The sequence below is a fragment of the Hypanus sabinus genome, chromosome 10, assembly GCF_030144855.1.
Source record: "Hypanus sabinus isolate sHypSab1 chromosome 10, sHypSab1.hap1, whole genome shotgun sequence".
Taxonomy (NCBI): domain Eukaryota; kingdom Metazoa; phylum Chordata; class Chondrichthyes; order Myliobatiformes; family Dasyatidae; genus Hypanus; species Hypanus sabinus.
The window spans coordinates 106,815,438-106,835,296 of NC_082715.1; the positions used below are offsets into that span (position 1 = coordinate 106,815,438).

General features: G+C 50.4%; 1 protein-coding gene across 8 annotated transcripts in view; it reads right to left on the bottom strand.

Moving 5' to 3' along the window:
- The window catches only part of zmp:0000000755 (phosphofurin acidic cluster sorting protein 1), a 271,437-nt gene that overhangs the window by 63,837 nt on the left and 187,741 nt on the right, over window positions 1-19,859 (bottom strand). For 7 of the 8 annotated variants that reach the window (XM_059982538.1, XM_059982535.1, XM_059982542.1 and 4 more), the window contains 6 exons: window positions 15,987-16,138; window positions 9,803-9,896; window positions 5,550-5,630; window positions 5,244-5,362; window positions 4,953-5,085; window positions 2,819-2,923 (listed from right to left, as the gene is read on the bottom strand). In XM_059982538.1, the coding sequence (XP_059838521.1) occupies window positions 2,819-2,923; window positions 4,953-5,085; window positions 5,244-5,362; window positions 5,550-5,630; window positions 9,803-9,896; window positions 15,987-16,138 (684 nt within the window). The remainder of the gene's footprint in view (window positions 1-2,818; window positions 2,924-4,952; window positions 5,086-5,243; window positions 5,363-5,549; window positions 5,631-9,802; window positions 9,897-15,986; window positions 16,139-19,859) is intronic. The other variant, XM_059982536.1, reaches the window with a different exon arrangement.

Below are 19,859 nucleotides of genomic sequence, written 5' to 3' on the forward strand. Positions count from 1 at the left end.
GTCCAGGAGTGTGAGGGAGTCTGGGAGTGGGTGGAGCCTGGGAGTGAGTGGAAGTGGGGATGCGTGGAGGTCTGGGAATCGGTGAGGGTCTGAGAGTGCGAGGGGGTCTGGGAGTGGGTGAGGGTCCGGGAGTGAGTGGGGGTCCAGGAGTGCGAGGGGGTCTGGGAGTGGGTGAGGGTCCGGGAGTGAGTGAGGGTCCAGGAGTGCGAGGGGGTCTGGGAGTGGTGGAGCCTGGGAGTGAGTGAGGGTCCAGGAGTGTGAGGGAGTCTGGGAGTGGGTGGAGCCTGGGAGTGAGTCAGGGTCCAGGAGTGTGAGGGAGTCTGGGAGTGGGTGGAGCCTGGGAGTGAGTGGAAGTGGGGATGCGTGGAGGTCTGGGAATCGGTGAGGGTCTGAGAGTGCGAGGGGGTCTGGGAGTGGGTGAGGGTCCGGGAGTGAGTGGGGGTCCAGGAGTGCGAGGGGGTCTGGGAGTGGGTGGAGCCTGGGAGTGAGTCAGGGTCCAGGAGTGTGAGGGAGTCTGGGAGTGGGTGGAGCCTGGGAGTGAGTGGAAGTGGGGATGCGTGGAGGTCTGGGAATCGGTGAGGGTCTGAGAGTGCGAGGGGGTCTGGGAGTGGGTGAGGGTCCGGGAGTGGGGGTCCAGGAGTGCGAGGGGGTCTGGGAGTGGGTGAGGGTCCGGGAGTGAGTGAGGGTCCAGGAGTGCGAGGGGGTCTGGGAGTGGGTGGAGCCTGGGAGTGAGTCAGGGTCCAGGAGTGTGAGGGAGTCTGGGAGTGGGTGGAGCCTGGGAGTGAGTGGAAGTGGGGATGCGTGGAGGTCTGGGAATCGGTGAGGGTCTGAGAGTGCGAGGGGGTCTGGGAGTGGGTGGAGCCTGGGAGTGAGCAGAAGTGGGGATGCATGGAGGTCTGGGAGTGAGTGGGGGTCCCGGAGTGAGTGGGGGTCTGGGAGTGAGTGAGGGTCCGGGAGTGAGTGAGGGTCCGGGAGTGGGTGAGGGTCCGGGAGTGAGTGGGGGTCTGGGAGTGAGTGGGGGTCTGGGAGTGGGTGAGGGTTTGGGAGTGAGTGAGGGTCCGGGAGTGAGTGGGGGTCCAGGAGTGCGAGGGGGTCTGGGAGTGGGTGGAGCCTAGGAGTGAGTGGGGGTCCAGGAGTGCGAGGGGGTCTGGGAGTGGGTGAGGGTCCGGGAGTGAGTGGGGGTCCAGGAGTGCGAGGGGGTCTGGGAGTGGGTGAGGGTCCGGGAGTGAGTGAGGGTCCAGGAGTGCGAGGGGGTCTGGGAGTGGGTGGAGCCTGGGAGTGAGTGAGGGTCCAGGAGTGTGAGGGAGTCTGGGAGTGGGTGGAGCCTGGGAGTGAGTGGAAGTGGGGATGCATGGAGGTCTGGGAATCGGTGAGGGTCTGAGAGTGCGAGGGGGTCTGGGAGTGGGTGGAGCCTGGGAGTGAGCGGAAGTGGGGATGCATGGAGGTCTGGGAGTGAGTGGGGGTCCCGGAGTGAGTGGGGGTCTGGGAGTGAGTGAGGGTCCAGGAGTGAGTGAGGGTCCGGGAGTGGGTGAGGGTCCGGGAGTGAGTGGGGGTCTGGGAGTGAGTGAGGGTCCGGGAGTGAGTGAGGGTCCGGGAGTGAGTGGGGGTCCAGGAGTGCGAGGGGGTCTGGGAGTGGGTGGAGCCTAGGAGTGAGTGGGGGTCCAGGAGTGCGAGGGGGTCTGGGAGTGGGTGAGGGTCCGGGAGTGAGTGGGGGTCCAGGAGTGCGAGGGGGTCTGGGAGTGGGTGGAGCCTGGGAGTAAGTGAGGGTCCAGGAGTGCAAGGGGGTCTGGGAGTGGGTGGAGCCTGGGAGTGAGTGGAAGTGGGGATGCGTGGAGGTCTGGGAGTGAGTGAGGGTCCGGGAGTGGGTGAGGGTCCGGGAGTGAGTGAGGGTCTGGGAGTGGGTGGGGGTCTGGGAGTGAGTGGGGGTCTGGGAGTGAGTGAGGGTCTGGGCGTGAGTGAGGGTCCGGGAGTGAGTGAGGGTCTGGGACTGGGTGGGGGTCTGGGAGTGAGTGAGGGTCTGGGAGTGGGTGAGGGTCCAGGAGTGAGTGGGGGTCCGGGAGTGCGAGGGGGTCCGGGAGTGAGTGGGGGTCTGGGAGTGGGTGAGGGTCCGGGAGTGGGTGAGGGTGTCTGGGAGTGAGTGAGTGTGTCTGGAATTTAGTGAAGGTCTAACAGTGAGTGGAAGCCTGACAGGGAGTGGGGGTCAGGGAGTGAGGGTGTGTGATGTGTAGGGTAGGGTATGTGGGGTTCTGAGGTGTGTGGTGTGGGGTTTTTAGGGTGAGGTGTGTGCAGTTCTGGGGTTTGTACTGTGAGGTGTTTAGTGTTGTGGTATGTGTGGGGTGGGGAATGTGGTATTCAGGGATATATGGGGTGAGTTGTGTGGATGGGGTGTTTCGTGTCCAATATGTGGTGGGATTGAAGTGTGTGGAGTTGGGGGGTATGGAATTAGGTGTATCGGGTATGGTGACTTGGTTTCTGGTGTGGTGTGGCTGGGGTGTATAGGGTGGAGTTTATATGCCTTTTTGGTTCTGAGATGAGTGTGGCTACTGTGGTCTGTGTATGTGATAATGGGTGAGGGATATGGCTGATCAAGAAGTAGGTGTGAGTGTAGGTATCTGTGGGACTGAGGGATTGTAGGATATCCCGACAAGGATCCCTCTCCCCTTGTCCTCTCCCCCTCTCCCCATGCCCTTGCTCTTTCTGGGAATCCTATTCCGCAGCCACTGTTCTCACTGTAATAACAGTCTATTCTCAGCAGTTCTTCAGCAGAAGCAGACTCTGACTATTGTCCTGTCTGGCTGTGCCCATCTGCCTGTCTCACCTGCCCCTGCCAGTCAGTGGTGTTCACCAGAATGATGCTCTCCGGAAGCTGCTCGTCTGAGACTAGGATCTGGTTCAGCTGGTCGTAGACAGACTTACGAGGGACCTAAGGAAGGAGGGAAGCAGTCAGTCCTGGAGGCAATAACCACTGGCTAAAACAGTTTCTACTCTTCTTTTCATCCGCTAAAACACTAACAATGCCAGCATTATCCTCCCATTTGTCTCTGAGCCCTTGAAGGCAGTGGGATTAACCATATTGGTGACTCTGGTGTCTCAGAAAGACCAGACTGGGTAAGGAGGGCATACCCTTTCCTGGGTAGGCACAGCAGCCTGCTGGTACCATGGCCACCATTATGGAGAGTTCCTTGAGTTACTCACACAAACCCCTGCATCTAGATTAACAACGAGACATCTGTGCTTGTCTGCTCCCTACTGTGTTATGGGGACTCAAGGTGGACAATCTGATGAAAATTATCACTATTTATTCTCACTAAAATCTGAGTGGAGACTCGTTGAAAGTGTCGTTACAGGTAGACTAGCTGGTGAAGACGGTATCTGGCACACTGGTCTTCATCAGTTAAGGCACCGAGTATAGGAAAGTTATTGGGAGGATATGTTTTAGTTACATAATATGTTGGTGAAGCCGTAATTAGAGTACAATCCCCTTGTCAGAGAAAAGATGTAATTAAACTTGGAAGAGGGCAGAAAAGATTCACTTGGATGTTGCCTGGACTTGAAAATCTGAGTTACAAGGAGAGATTGTTTAGACTATTTCCAGGAATGTAAAAGATTGAGAGGTGACTATATAAAGATATATAAGATCATGAAGGTAATAGACAGTGTGTCTTTTTTCAGGGAGATGCCACCAAAACGAGGCATTGATCATAGGTGAGAGAGGCAGCTTCTTCACTGGGAAACACAGTCAGCATGGGCAAAGGGTCTGTTCCAATGCTGTATGACTCTTTGATACTACACAGTGGAAAAATGAAAATCAAATTGGATCGTGACTTCCTGGGGGACATCAGTGAGTCAGTGAGGAGCTTCTGAGCAGTGTGCCAGCACTGACATCCATACACTAGTTTATCCCCACTGTGCTAGCACCATGACCACTGAACATAGATCACGTTTCTTCCCCATTCTTGTTTAATCTGAACAGCAACTAAACCTCTTGACTATATCTGCATGTTTTATGCATTGAGTTGCTGCCACCAGACGGGGTAGTTTGAGTATCTCAGGTGTTGCTGATCCCCTGGGATTTTCAGGCACAACAGTCTCTAGAGAGTGGTTCAAAACAAAAAAAACCATCCAGTGAGCGGCAGTTCTGTGGGTGAAAACACCTTTTAATGAGAAATATCAGAGGAGAATGGCCAAAGTGGTTCAAGCTGACAGGCAGGCAACAGTAATTCAAATAACAGTGTTATAATAGTGGTGTGCAGAAGAGCATCTCAGAATGCACAACACATTGAATCTTGAAGAGAATGGGTGACAGTATCAGAAGACCTCTTATACTTAATAAGGTGGCAACTGATTATATGTTCATTAATTATTTTGATCTAATTGCTTCTGCCTGCATTAGTAGTCTTGATCCTGTCTGCCAGTGCATATCATTGCTGTCACATGCCAACACAAAGCCAGGACATTGCACCTCTGTCACTTCACAATCCAGAGAATATTACATGTTGGAATAATACATATTGCAATTCACACTGGGTGCTAAATCACTTTCTAAAAGGGAACAGAGGGAGTAATGTGTAAGTAGGCTTCCATTTCATCCAAAGGTGCCACCCAGTGTGTCAGAAGTGGTACAGGGATTCCAAATTCAGTATGGAGGAAGTGTCACACTGTGGGAGCGGCAGTATGACATATTGTGCAAGGAGCAATACTGAAGGAGCATCACACTGTGGGAGGGGCAGAACTGAGAGTAACACACTGTTAGATGGGCAGTACTGAAGGTGTATCATACTGTCTGATGGCCCAGATCAATGTCACTGTGTATTTATCCCACCCACTGCCCAGGTTCAGGGTCACCGTGGAGAGAATCTTGAGAACAAGCTGTTTGACGTACAGTACCCCCAACAAGTCTGTCACTTCACATGAGGTGAAGAAGCAGGAAGCAGTGGATGAAGGAGATTAACCTGGTTGTTGAATCTGGAGTCAGATAAGCACTCGCTGTCGAAACTGCTGGCTCTGTCACCTTGTGTCTTCGAGTTCTGTCGATCCCTCAGGGAGGTGCTCCTGGGCCTTCGAAGCTGTCTACTTTCTGACTTACTGAATGGGAAGGAGAACATGAATGAGAACGGAGAACATGAATGAGAACAGGAACCAGGGATGGAGTTACAGTCTCCTCGAATAAAGAAGTGTGTGAGGGTGAATGTGTAAGAGAGGCATTACAGGCCTGTCTGCTTTGCAACACAGTACCTACGTACCTGGGGGACATAATCAGCTGTGATTCTGTCTTTGTGATTTTCCCCAGAGGCAGTAGCCGCTCCATGGACGCCTCCCAAGAGTCTGCTTCGCCTGACTTTACATCCACATCCACCAGCTCCTGGGAACAAAAGTGCAGGGCCTCAGCTCAGTCCTGGATTGTAACACATGCCCCAGTCAACAGCGCGGACCGTGCAACACAGACAGACAGTCACCACTGTGCACTCTCTGATAGGGCCCAGTACATGAGATGACCAGGTGCCAGGCTTAGAATGTGGATGACCCCTCACTCTGAGATGTGTACTCACCACAGGTACGGATTCAACAGCAGCCTCTTCCTGCTGGCTGGTGGTCGTCATGTTCTTACTGTCTGACAGTGAGGGCTCTGCCTATGGAGTGAGGTGGAAAGACAACATTTAGTCATACTGTACCCATGGCCATTCAAAAGGGATCCTGAGCCACCTTGTACGCTGACAAATGTTCATCAAAATTAGTCATTGGCCTGGGAGATTTGTATATCAGTAACTGGGCTGGGAGATTTGTATATCAGTAACTGGGCAGGGAGATTCGTGTATCAGTCACTGCCTGGGAGATTCACATAACAGTCACAGACTGGGAGATTCCTGACTCAGTCACTCACTGGGACGGGAGATTTCTGACTCAGCTACTGGAATGGGAGATTTGTGTCTGTTACTCACTGGGTGTGAGATTTGTGTCTGTTACTCACTGGGATGGGAGATTTGTGTCTCAGTCACTGGGATGGGAGATTTGTGTCTGTTACTCACTGGGGTGGGAGATTTGTGTCTCACTCACTGGGATGGGAGATTTGTATCTGTTACTCACTGGGGTGGGAGATTTGTGTCTCAGTCACTGAGATGGGAGATTTGTCTGTTACTCACTGGGCAGAGAGATTTGTGTCTCACTCACTGGGGTGGGAGATTTGTGTCTCAGTCACTGGGGTGTGAGATTTGTGTCTCAGTCACTGGGATGGGAGATTTGTGTCTCACTCACTGGGATGGGAGATTTGTGTCTCAGTCACTAGGGTGTGAGATTTGTGTCTCAGTCACTGGGGTGTGAGATTTGTGTCTCACTCACTGGGATGTGAGATTTGTGTCTCAGTCACTGGGATGGGAGATTTATGTCTGTTACTCACTGGGGTGGGAGATTTGTGTCTCAGTCACTGGAATGGGAGATTTGTGTCTCTCACTCACTGGGGTGTGAGATTTGTGTCTCAGTCACTGGGATGGGAGATTTGTGTCTGTTACTCACTGGGGTGTGAGATTTGTGTCTCAGTCACTGGGATGGGAGATTTGTGTCTCACTCACTGGGGTGGGAGATATGTGTCTCAGTCACTGGGATGGGAGATTTGTGTCTGTTACTCTCTGGGGTGGGAGATTTGTGTCTCAGTCACTGGGATGGGAGATTTGTGTCTGTTACTCTCTGGGGTGGGAGATTTGTGTCTCAGTCACTGGGATGGGAGATTTGTGTCTGTTACTCTCTGGGGTGGGAGATTTGTGTCTCAGTCACTGGGATGGGAGATTTGTGTCTCAGTCACTGGGATGGGAGATTTGTGTCTGTTACTCACTGGGGTGTGAGATTTGTGTCTCAGTCACTGGGATGGGAGATTTATGTCTGTTACTCACTGGGGTGGGAGATTTGTGTCTCAGTCACTGGGATGGGAGATTTGTGTCTGTTACTCTCTGGGGTGGGAGATTTGTGTCTCAGTCACTGGGATGGGAGATTTGTGTCTCAGTCACTGGGATGGGAGATTTGTGTCTGTTACTCTCTGGGGTGGGAGATTTGTGTCTCAGTCACTGGGATGGGAGATTTGTGTCTCAGTCACTGGGGTGGGAGATTTGTGTCTCAGTCACTGGGGTGTGAGATTTGTGTCTCAGTCACTGGGATGGGAGATTTGTGTCTCACTCACTGGGATGGGAGATTTGTGTCTCAGTCACTGGGATGGGAGATTTGTGTCTCAGTCACTAGGGTGTGAGATTTGTGTCTCAGTCACTGGGGTGTGAGATTTGTGTCTCACTCACTGGGATGTGAGATTTGTGTCTCAGTCACTGGAATGGGAGATTTGTGTCTGTTACTCACTGGGGTGGGAGATTTGTGTCTCAGTCACTGGGATGGGAGATTTGTGTCTGTTACTCACTGGGGTATGAGATTTGTGTCTCAGTCACTGGGATGGGAGATTTGTGTCTCACTCACTGGGGTGGGAGATATGTGTCTCAGTCACTGGGATGGGAGATTTGTGTCTGTTACTCTCTGGGGTGGGAGATTTGTGTCTCAGTCACTGGGATGGGAGATTTGTGTCTGTTACTCACTGGGGTGTGAGATTTGTGTCTCAGTCACTGGGGTGGGAGATTTGTGTCTCACTCATTGGGGTGGGAGATTTGTGTCTCACTCACTGGGATGGGAGATTTGTGTCTGTTACTCACTGGGGTGGGAGATTTGTGTCTCACTCACTGGGATGGGAGATTTGTGTCTGTTACTCACTGGGATGTGAGATTTGTGTCTCACTCACTGGGATGGGAGATTTGTGTCTCAGTCACTGGGGTGGGAGATTTGTGTCTGTTACTCACTGGGCTGTGAGATTTGTGTCTCACTCACTGGGGTGGGAGATTTGTGTCAGTCACTGGGATGGGAGATTTGTGTCTGTTACTCACTAGGATGTGAGATTTGTGTCTCACTCACTGGGGTGGGAGATTTGTGTCTCAGTCACTGGGATGGGAGATTTGTGCCTGTTACTCACTGGGCAGGGAGATTTGTGTCTCACTCACTGGGGTGGGAGATTTGTGTCTCAGTCACTGGGATGGGAGATTTGTGTCTCAGTCACTGGGATGGGAGATTTGTGTCTGTTACTCACTGGGATGTGAGATTTGTGTCTCACTCACTGGGATGGGAGATTTGTGCCTCAGTCACTGGGATGGGAGATTTGTGTCTGTTACTCTCTGGGGTGGGAAATTTGTGTCTCAGTCACTGGGATGGGAGATTTGTGTCTCACTCACTGGGATGGGAGATTTGTGTCTCAGTCACTGGGGTGGGAGATTTGTGTCTGTTACTCACTGGGGTGGGAGATTTGTGTCTCAGTCACTGGGATGGGAGATTTGTGTCTCAGTCACTGGGATGGGAGATTTGTGTCTCAGTCACTGGGCAGGGAGATTTGTGTCTGTTACTCACTGGGATGGGAGATTTGTGTCTCACTCACTGGGGTGGGAGATTTGTGTCTCAGTAACTGGGCAGGGAGATCTGTGTCTCAGTCACTGGGATGGGAGATTTGTGTCTGTTACTCACTGGGATGTGAGATTTGTGTCTGTTACTCATTGGGGTGTGAATTTTGTGTCTGTTACTCACTGGGATGGGAGATTTGTGTCTGTTACTCACTGGGGTGTGAGATTTGTGTCTCAGTCACTGGGGTGGGAGATTTGTGTCTCATTCATTGGGGTGGGAGATTTGTGTCTCACTCACTGGGATGGGAGATTTGTGTCTGTTACTCACTGGGGTGGGAGATTTGTGTCTCACTCACTGGGATGGGAGATTTGTGTCTGTTACTCACTGGGATGTGAGATTTGTGTCTCACTGACTGGGATGGGAGATTTGTGTCTCAGTCACTGGGGTGGGAGATTTGTGTCTGTTACTCACTGGAGTGTGAGATTTGTGTCTCACTCACTGGGGTGGGAGATTTGTGTCTCAGTCACTGGGATGGGAGATTTGTGTCTGTTACTCACTAGGATGTGAGATTTGTGTCTCACTCACTGGGGTGGGAGATTTGTGTCTCAGTCACTGGGATGGGAGATTTGTGCCTGTTACTCACTGGGCAGGGAGATTTGTGTCTCACTCACTGGGGTGGGAGATTTGTGTCTCACTCACTGGGGTGGGAGATTTGTGTCTCAGTCACTGGGATGGGAGATTTGTGTCTCAGTCACTGGGATGGGAGATTTGTGTCTGTTACTCACTAGGATGTGAGATTTGCGTCTCAGTCACTGGGATGGGAGATTTGTGTCTCAGTCACTCGGATGGGAGATTTGTGTCTGTTACTCACTGGGATGGGAGATTTGTGTCTCACTCACTGGGGTGGGAGATTTGTGTCTCAGTCACTGGTATGGGAGATTTGTGTCTGTTACTCACTGGGGTGTGAGATTTGCATCTCAGTCACTGGGGTGGGAGATTTGTGTCTCAGTCACTGGTATGGGAGATTTGTGTCTGTTACTCACTGGGGTGGGAGATTTGTGTCTCAGTCACTGGGATGGGAGATTTGTGTCTGTTACTCATTGGGATGGGAGATTTGTGTCTCACTCACTGGGGTGGGAGATTTGTGTCTGTTACTCACTGGGATGTGAGATCTGTGTCTCAGTCACTGGGATGGGAGATTTGTGTCTCAGTCACTGGGGTGGGAGATTTGTGTCTCAGTCACTGGGATGGGAGATTTGTGTCTGTTACTCACTGGGGTGGGAGATTTGTGTCTCAGTCACTGGGGTGTGAGATTTGTGTCTCACTCACTGGGGTGGGAGATTTGTGTCTCAGTCACTGGGATGGGAGACTTGTGTCTGTTACTCACAGGGCTTGGCTGCTCATGCGTTTGGCTCTTCTGACTGTGGATGCTGACGATCTCAGTCTGTGAGCTGGAATGGGACATCCCTTCGAAGAATGGCCTGTAACAGTAAGTAGAAGTTTAAATACTTTCAAGCATGCAAGACTGAGCAGTGACCAGTACATCAGAGGTGTTAGTAATAATGGTGGTTGGACCTCTAACAGGAGGATCCTGGTTCTCATGTTCTGGTCCCAGTCTGGCTAACAGGAAAGGCATCCACTTGGTTCTTTGGACCCTTGGTTCTTTGGACCAGCACTTATCCACCATAATGACCTCCCTAAGGTCTGTGATTGGCTTGTGAATGTATCATGGTCCAGGCTCCACTCCCAAGGAAAACATAACCCAGGCTAACTCTCATAATTCTGAGGGAGTCGTGGACACGTTGAAGGACTCAGTACCACACAGGAAGCCATTCTTCCCATCAGGTCCATTCTAACTCCCATGGGAAAATCAAATCTGTCTCAATATCTCCCCCTTACTGTATTGCTCCTCTGTAACTTAGCTTGTCTACATATCTGTCAACTTCCCTTTCAGCCTTTCTGTGATAGACATGGACTAAACAGTAAGTTACAGCGGCCGACGAATCTACCAGTCTTTGCGTGTGTTGAGAAACCCAGAACTTCTGGCAGAAACAGGGTCATGGGAAAAAATGCCAGCCCTGCACAGAACCTGCTCGGGTCCTTCGAGACGTGTCACCGCACCTCTCTGTGCAGTATAGAGTCAGGGCTGTACTATAGGAGTGGCAGCATTACGCTGTGAGAAGGGTGGTGCTGTGGGAGGATCACAATGACAAATGGTAGGTAATAAAATCTGGAGCAATACACAAGATACTGGAGGAACTTAGCAGACCAGGCAGCTTCTGTGCAGCAAAATGGGCAGTTGATGTTTTCGGTCAAATTCCTTCATCTGGATTGAAAGACATCGGGGAGACAGCCAGTATAAAAAGTTGGGGAGTAACGTTGCAGCAACAACTAGCAGGTGATTGGTGGATCCTGGTGAGGAGGTGTAATAGGCAGATGGAGGAGGCGACAGTGGGAAGAGAGTGAGAGGCTATTCCCACTGTCTCCTTGGTTATTTTGCTGAAAACCTCAAATCTCTGTTCTCTAGTTACTGATTTTTTCCAGTGGAGGAAGGTTCTCATCATGTACTTCATGATTCTTCAGTGTCCTCTTAACCCTTCTGGACTGTGAAGAACACTTCTCTGGGCCTTGGGGAACAGCGGGTAGCAACCTCGCCATTTCTTCAGCAGTTGTCTGATTTCTATGAGGCTCAAACCAGCGTGCAAGGAGCCAGCCGGATTCAAACCCAGGACCACTCGCCTCAAAGTCCAGTGCGGATGCCACCACACCACCGGCTGGCATTTGTACTTCTAACTATCTTTATTTTTGGAAATGGAGTTTCAGAATCAGAGTCAGGTTTATTATCACCGGCAGGACAATACATGATAATATAGCAAAGAAAAAAAATAATTAGCCAAGTAAATCAATTACAGTAAGTATATGTATGTATATTATATAGTTAGATTAAAAATAGAGCAAAACAGAAATTTCACACACACACACACACCCTTTCTAGAGCACAGTTCCCTAAGTGATTTAGAAGATTTAGCATAACTCTTTGGCCACTGCACATCATTTGCTTTATAAAAATGTGAAGTACCACATAAGCTACATAGTGTCACGTTGGAAGAGTGATTGTTATACAGAGTGTACCAGCAACCTAGAATATGATCTAGAGAAGTTGGTTCAAAATCCCAGCAGATGAGGTGGAGAATCCTAAAACCAGTTAACTAAATAATTCTGAAATAAGAAGCTGCTTGGAGTAATAGTGACTATGGAACTATCACATCATTTTCAGTCTTCTTCCTCTGAATAGCAACTCAATTGATGCCGTATCTTCTACAGCACAGAATGACCTGATAGGTCTACGTGTATGCTGACAGGATGGGAGATAGACTTGGCCTTCACAGAGAAGAGAGAGTTTTAGGGAGAAATATCCAGAGCACAAGCCCTTGGCAACTGAGGATTGGATGATTTAGCCTGCAATAATTAAAAAGCCAGGATTGGCAGAGGGATTATTTAAAATTAAGTCAGGGTTTAACGCAGAGCCAATGAAGGTCAGTCAGCACATGGGCAATGTGTGCACAGGACTGGTGCTGTCGAGAGCCTACACAGACGAGTTTTTGATGATTCTTTTAGGAAGTACAGGGAGATGGGGCACTGGCATTGACAAGCAGGGATAACAAAGATTTGGATGAAGGTTTCAGCAGTGGATAGGCTGAGACAGGCTGGTAGGGAGACACTGTGACCTGGAATAGCGGGCTATTTTATATTATTCAAAATGTGGCACAGATCAAATACAGTTGTGAACAGCTTTTAGATATTTGATATGGAATGGGATGGAGCTAATTGGTGGGAACAGAGCTGGTGGCAAGGACAGAGGCATTGGCTTCACTCTTTCATGTATCAGTCACTGACTGGGCTGGGATGTCTGTATATCAGTCACTGACTGGGCTGGGATGTCTGTATATCAGTCACTGACTGGGCTGGGATGTGTGTATATCAGTCACTGACTGAGCTGGGATGTCTATATATCAGTCACTGACTGGGCTGGGATGTGTGTATATCAGTCACTGACTGGGCTGGGATGTCTATATATCAGTCACTGACTGGGCTGGGATGTCTGTATATCAGTCACTGACTGGGCTGGGATGTCTATATATCAGTCACTGACTGGGCTGGGATGTGTGTATATCAGTCACTGACTGGGCTGGGATGTCTATATATCAGTCACTGACTGGGCTGGGATGTCTGTATATCAGTCACTGACTGGGCTGGGATGTCTGTACATCAGTCACTGACTGGGCTGGGATGTCTATATATCAGTCACTGACTGGGCTGGGATGTGTGTATATCAGTCACTGACTGGGCTGGGATGTCTGTATATCAGTCACTGACTGGGCTGGGATGTCTATATATCAGTCACTGACTGGGCTGGGATGTCTATATATCAGTCACTGACTGGGCTGGGATGTCTGTACATCAGTCACTGACTGGGCTGGGATGTCTATATATCAGTCACTGACTGGGCTGGGATGTGTGTATATCAGTCACTGACTGGGCTGGGATGTCTGTATATCAGTCACTGACTGGGCTGGGATGTCTATATATCAGTCACTGACTGGGCTGGGATGTGTGTATATCAGTCACTGACTGGGCTGGGATGTCTATATATCAGTCACTGACTGGGCTGGGATGTCTGTATATCAGTCACTGACTGGGCTGGGATGTCTGTACATAAGTCACTGACTGGGCTGGGATGTCTGTACATCAGTCACTGACTGGGCTGGGATGTCTGTACATAAGTCACTGACTGGGCTGGGATGTGTGTATATCAGTCACTGACTTGGCTGAGATGTGTGTATATCAGCCATTGACTGGGCTGGGATATCTGTCTGCCACTGACCAAGAAATTCACTAATAAAAACACAAAATGCTGGCAGAACTCAGCAGGCCGGACAGCATCTATGGGAGGAGGTAGTGACGATGTTTCGGGCCAAAACCCTTCATCAGGAGTGAAGTAACATGGGATGGTCAAGGTGGGAGAGTTGAGGTAGAGAGCTGGGAAGTGATAGGCTGGAGGGAAATGGGCTAGGGGGAAGGTGAAGAATTATGGGAAATAAAAGAGAAAGAAATGTAGGGCTGGGGGGAGATTATAGTGAGGGGGGATATAGAGAGAGAAAGAGAACCAGACTAAAATTATAGATAGGGATGGTTTAAGGGGGGGAGGCCAAGGGTATCAATGGAGGTCTGTGAGTTGGATGTTCATGCCGGCAGGTAGGAGGCTACCTAGGCGGGAGATAAGGTATTGCTCCATCGACTTGCGTGTAGCCTCATCTTGACGGTAGAGGAGGCCATGGACAGACATATCGGAGTGGGAGTGGTCTGTGGAATTGAAGTGTGTGGCCACAGGGAGATCCCGCCACTGCTGGAGGACTGAGCGCCGATGTTCTGCGAAACTGTCTCCCAGTCTGCGGTGGGTCTCCCCAATGTATAAATGGCCACATCGGGAGCACCGGATACAGTATATCACTCCAGTTGACTCACAGGTGAAGTGGTGCCTCACCTGAAAGGATTGTCTGGGGCCGAGGATGGTGGTGAGGGAAGAAGTGTGGGGGCAGTGTAGCACTTCTTCCATTTGCAGGGATAAGTGCCTGGAGGGAGGTCGGTGGGGAGGGATGAATGGACAAGGGAGTCGCGTAGGGAGCGATCCCTGCGGAAAGCCGAGAGTGGGGGGGAGGGGAAGATGTGGCTGGTGGTGGGATCCCGTAGGAGGTGGCGGAAGTTACGGAGGATTATATGTTGGATCTGTAGGCTGGTGGGGTGATAGATGAGGACCAGGGGGACTGGTGGGCTGGTGGACTGGTGGACAGCCATCCCTGGTGGGCTGGCGGGGGGATGGGGTGAGGGCAGAGGTGCGTGAAATACGGGAGACGCGATGGAGGGCAGAGTTGATAGTGGACGAAGGGAAGCCCCTTTTTTAAAAAAAGGAAGACATCTCCTTTGTCCTAGAATGAAAGGCCTCATCCTGAGAGCAGATGCGGCGGAGGCGGAGGAATTGAGAGAAGGGGATAGCATTTTTGCAGGAGGCAGGGTGGGAGGAGGAATAGTCTAGGTAGCTGTGGGAGTTAGTAGGTTTGTAGTAGACATCGGTGGATAAGCTGTATCCAGAGAGAGAAACAGAAAGATCTAGAAAGGGGAGTGAGGTGTCGGAAATAGACCAGGTGAATTTGAGAGCGGGGTGAAAGTTGGAGGCAAAGTTAATGAAGTCGACGAGCTCAGCATGTGTGCAGGAAGCAGCGTCGATGCAGTCGTCGATATAATGCAAGAAAAGAGGAGGACAGATACCGGTGTAGGCTTGGAACATAGATTGCTCCACATGGCCAACAAAAAGGCAGGCATAGCTAGGACCCATGCAGGTGCCCATGGCTACAAGTTTAGTTTGGAGGAAGTGGGAGGAGCCAAAGGAGAAATTGTTTAGGATGAGGACTAATTCCGCGAGGCAGAGAAGAGTGGTGGTAGAGGGTGACTGGCTGGGTCTGGAATCCAGGAAGAAACGGAGAGCTTGGAGACCTTCCTGGTGGAACTTCAAGTTCCCTGGCCCCCACCGCCTCATTTTCACCATGGACGTCCAGTCCCTATATACCTCTATCCCCCACCAGGAAGGTCTCCAGACCCAGCCAGTCTTTTATTTCCCATAATTCCCCACCTTCCCCCTAGCCCATTTCCCTCCAGCCTATCACTTCCCAGCTCTCTACCTCATCCCTCCCCCCACTTCTTATCCCCCCTCGACCATCCCATGTTACATCACTCCTGATGAAGGGTTTCAGCCCGAAACGTCGTCACTACCTCCACCCATAGACACTGTCTGGCCTGCTGAGTTCTGCCAGCATTTTGTGTTTTTATTTATTTCCAGCATCTGCAGATTCACTTGTGTTGCAAGAGATTCACTACTTGGCTTTCCATTTATTGCACCCACTTGTTTATGAATGGCAGTGTAAGCTTTTATTACCTGACCCAGATAGAGTTTTAAAGCCCTATGAAGTACAGTTGCTGTAATTACCAATGTTTCAGAAAGAAATCACTGACTTTGCAAGGCAGGGATCTATAAGCGACTCACCCCCCCCCCACTGCGGCTGATGCTAAACTCATGAAACCAGAGACCTAGTTTTGTGAAGCTGCTACACACACTGATCGTGAGATAGGCTGAGATTAATTCCCAGCAACACTTAAGTGAAACCTTTAGTAGGGGTGGGAGAATTTTGTTGCACTTGTGCAGTAGTACCAGAATCAGAATCAGGTTTATTATCACCAGTATTTGTTATGAAATTTGTTACCTTAGCAGCAGCAGTTCAATGCAACACATAATATAGAAGAGATAGAGAGAGAGATTCCTTGCAGTATATACATATAAATATATTGAATAGATTAAAAATTGCGCAAACAACAGAAATGATATATACTTAAAAAGTGAGGTAGTGTTCACGGGTTCAATGTCCATTTAGGAATCGGGTGGCAGAGGGGAAGAAGCTGTTCCTGAATCGCTGAGTGTGTGCCTCCTACCTGGTGGTACAACAGTCTGCAATGCTTACTTTAGTTTGGGCTTTGGTGTGCTGAGAACGCTTTCGTTATCCTCCATCTCAGGACCACTGTCGCTGGGATTGTAAACTTCGAGGCTATCGTACAGCAGGTCAAGATCTTCCTCTGCTTCCTGGGTGTGGTCAACGGGATCGGAGTCCAAAACCTTGCACATAAACGATTATTTGTCAGTGCTGGTCAACTATCAGAAAATCATTGTTCGCATCAGAGACTCCACAAAGTCCAGTCAGACAGTCCTCAGCTCAGGTAAGGCATCACTTACCACAGGTGCTGACACTAGCACATTCTAGGTGTCTCAGATCTGTTCCATAGATTTGAGCCCCAAACAAAGTCAAAACTGCAGTATTCAAGGACCCTGACTCTTCTAAGGGTAAGTACTAAGGGAGCAAAAAACTGTAGGAGGGGCAGTACTGATGGAGAACCATATTGTGGAAGGACTGGTGCTGAGGGAGTAATCACACTGTGGGAGCGATGGTAATGAGGAAGCATTACACTGTGGGAGGGTGGTACTGAGGGATTGTCACACTGTAGGAGGGGGTAATGAGGGAGCACCACACTGTGGGAGGGTGGTACTGAGGGATTGTCACACTGTAGGAGGGGGTAATGAGGGAGCACCACACTGTGGGAGGGTGGTACTGAGGGATTGTCACACTGTAGGAGGGGGTAATGAGGCAGCACCACACTGTGGGAGGGTGGTACTGAGGGATTGTCACACTGTAGGAGGGGGTAATGAGGGAGCACCACACTGTGGGAGGGTGGTACTGAGGGATTGTCACACTGTAGGAGGGGGTAATGAGGCAGCACCACACTGTGGGAGGGTGGTACTGAGGGATTGTCACACTGTAGGAGGGGGTAATGAGGGAGCACCACACTGCGGGAGGGTGGTACTGAGGGATTGTCACACTGTAGGAGGGGGTAATGAGGGAGCACCACACTGCGGGAGGGTGGTACTGAGGGATTATCACACTGTAGGAGGGGGTAATGAGGGAGCACCACACTGTGGGAGGGTGGTACTGAGGGATTGTCACACTGTAGGAAGGGGTAATGAGGGAGCACCACACTGCGGGAGGGTGGTACTGAGGGATTGTCACACTGTAGGAGAGGGTAATGAGGGAGCACCACACTGTGGGAGGGTGGTACTGAGGGATTGTCACACTGTAGGAGGGGGTAATGAGGGAGCACCACACTGTGGGAGGGTGGTACTGAGGGATTGTCACACTGTAGGAGGGGGTAATGAGGGAGCACCACACTGTGGGAGGGTGGTACTGAGGGATTGTCACACTGTAGGAGGGGGTAATGAGGCAGCACCACACTGTGGGAGGGTGGTACTGAGGGATTGTCACACTGTAGGAGGGGGTAATGAGGGAGCACCACACTGTGGGAGGGTGGTACTGAGGGATTGTCACACTGTAGGAGGGGGTAATGAGGCAGCACCACACTGTGGGAGGGTGGTACTGAGGGATTGTCACACTGTAGGAGGGGGTAATGAGGGAGCACCACACTGCGGGAGGGTGGTACTGAGGGATTGTCACACTGTAGGAGGGGGTAATGAGGGAGCACCACACTGCGGGAGGGTGGTACTAAGGGATTGTCACACTGTAGGAGGGGGTAATGAGGGAGCACCACACTGTGGGAGGGTGGTACTGAGGGATTGTCACACTGTAGGAGGGGGTAATGAGGGAGCATTACACTGTGGGAGGGTGGTACTGAGGGATTGTCACACTGTAGGAGGGGGTAATGAGGGAGCATTACACTGTGGGAGGGTGGTACTGAGGGATTGTCACACTGTAGGAGGGGGTAATGAGGGAGCACCACACTGTGGGAGGGTGGTACTGAGGGATTGTCACACTGTAGGAGGGGGTAATGAGGGAGCACCACACTGTGGGAGGGTGGTACTGAGGGATTGTCACACTGTAGGAGGGGGTAATGAGGGAGCACCACACTGTGGGAGGGTGGTACTGAGGGATTATCACACTGTAGGAGGGGGTAATGAGGGAGCACCACACTGTGGGAGGGTGGTACTGAGGGATTGTCACACTGTAGGAGGGGGTAATGAGGGAGCACCACACTGCGGGAGGGTGGTACTGAGGGATTGTCACACTGTAGGAGGGGGTAATGAGGGAGCACCACACTGCGGGAGGGTGGTACTGAGGGATTATCACACTGTAGGAGGGGGTAATGAGGGAGCACCACACTGCGGGAGGGTGGTACTGAGGGATTGTCACACTGTAGGAGGGGGTAATGAGGGAGCATTACACTGTGGGAGGGTGGTACTGAGGGATTGTCACACTGTAGGAGGGGGTAATGAGGGAGCACCACACTGTGGGAGGGTGGTACTGAGGGATTGTCACACTGTAGGAGGGGGTAATGAGGGAGCATTACACTGTGGGAGGGTGGTACTGAGGGATTGTCACACTGTAGGAGGGGGTAATGAGGGAGCACCACACTGTGGGATGGGCAGTATTGATGGGAGTAATGCATTGTATGGACATTAGTTACAGTTCCAGTGCCTCAGGATATGCTCTCAATTATTCTCTTATTACCCTGCCTGACTCAGTAAGTGCGTCAAACCCCTTGCCTTCACTGGTAACTCTACCTAAACACAATTTAACGGTGACCGAGAATCTTTCTGTTCATGTTCCACATATTTGTAGCTTTACACTCAACGTGACTAATGCCAACGCTCTTCTGGTCTGCCTTCCTCTCTGTTCGGACATTCTACTACCTGTGTCATCGAAAACTTCATCAAAATTCTATCGCTGTGTGGTGGAGAGTAGACTGACTGGTTATATCAGCCTGGTATGGAAACACCAATGCCCTTGAATGGAAAAGCCAACAAAAAGTAGTAGATACAGCCCAGTCCATCCTGAGTAAAGCCTTCCCCACCACTGAGCACATCTATAAGGAAAACTGTCTCAGGAAAGCAGCATCCATCATCAAGAACCCCCACTATCCAGGCCACGCTCTCTTCTTGCTGCTGCCATCAAGAAGCTGGTACAGAAGCCTCAGGATTCACACCACTATGTTCAGTAACAGTTATTACCACCCCCCCACCATCAAACACTTGAATCAGAGGGGATAACTTCACTCAACTTCAAAGTTTAAAGTACATTTATTTTCAAAGTACATATATATTATCATATACAACCCTGAGATTCATTTTCTTGTATGCATACACAGTAAATCCAAGAAGCACAATAAAATTCACTAAAGACCACACCTCACAGGAGAGTCAAACAACCAATGGTCCAACTACTAAAGGGGGGAAAAAAACAATAAATATTGAGAATGCAGAGTCCTTAGGTTGTGGGAACACTTCAGTGATGGGGCAAGAGAAGTTGAGTGAAGCTATCCCCACTGGTTCATGAGGTTGAAGGCTGAGGTGTAAGAACTGTTCCTAAACCTGGTGGTGTAGTTCCTGAGTCTCCTATAGCTTCTTCCCGATGGCAACAGTGAGAAGATACTTTCCTTTTAATGGCTCTTACATGCTGGAGACAGGACAGATCCTCAGAAATGATAACATCGAGGGATTTTAAATTGCTGACCTTCTCCACCTCTTATCCCCCAATGAGGACTGGCGCATAAACCTCTGGTTTCAAAGTTCAAAAGTTCAAAATTCAAAGTACATTTATTAAGTATGTATACTATATACAACCTTGAGATTCATCTCCTCACAAGAAGCAAAAGAAACGCAATAGAACCCATTAAAAAGACTGTCAAACACCAAAGAGCAGAAAAAATGTGCAAACAATAAAAGCAAGTAACATTCAGAACTGAAATCCACAGCCACGACGCCAGTCATCACTGCAGCTGATCCAGGAGCCTGTTAGTTGCAGGCCACAACCACAGTTCAGCACAGACAAGTA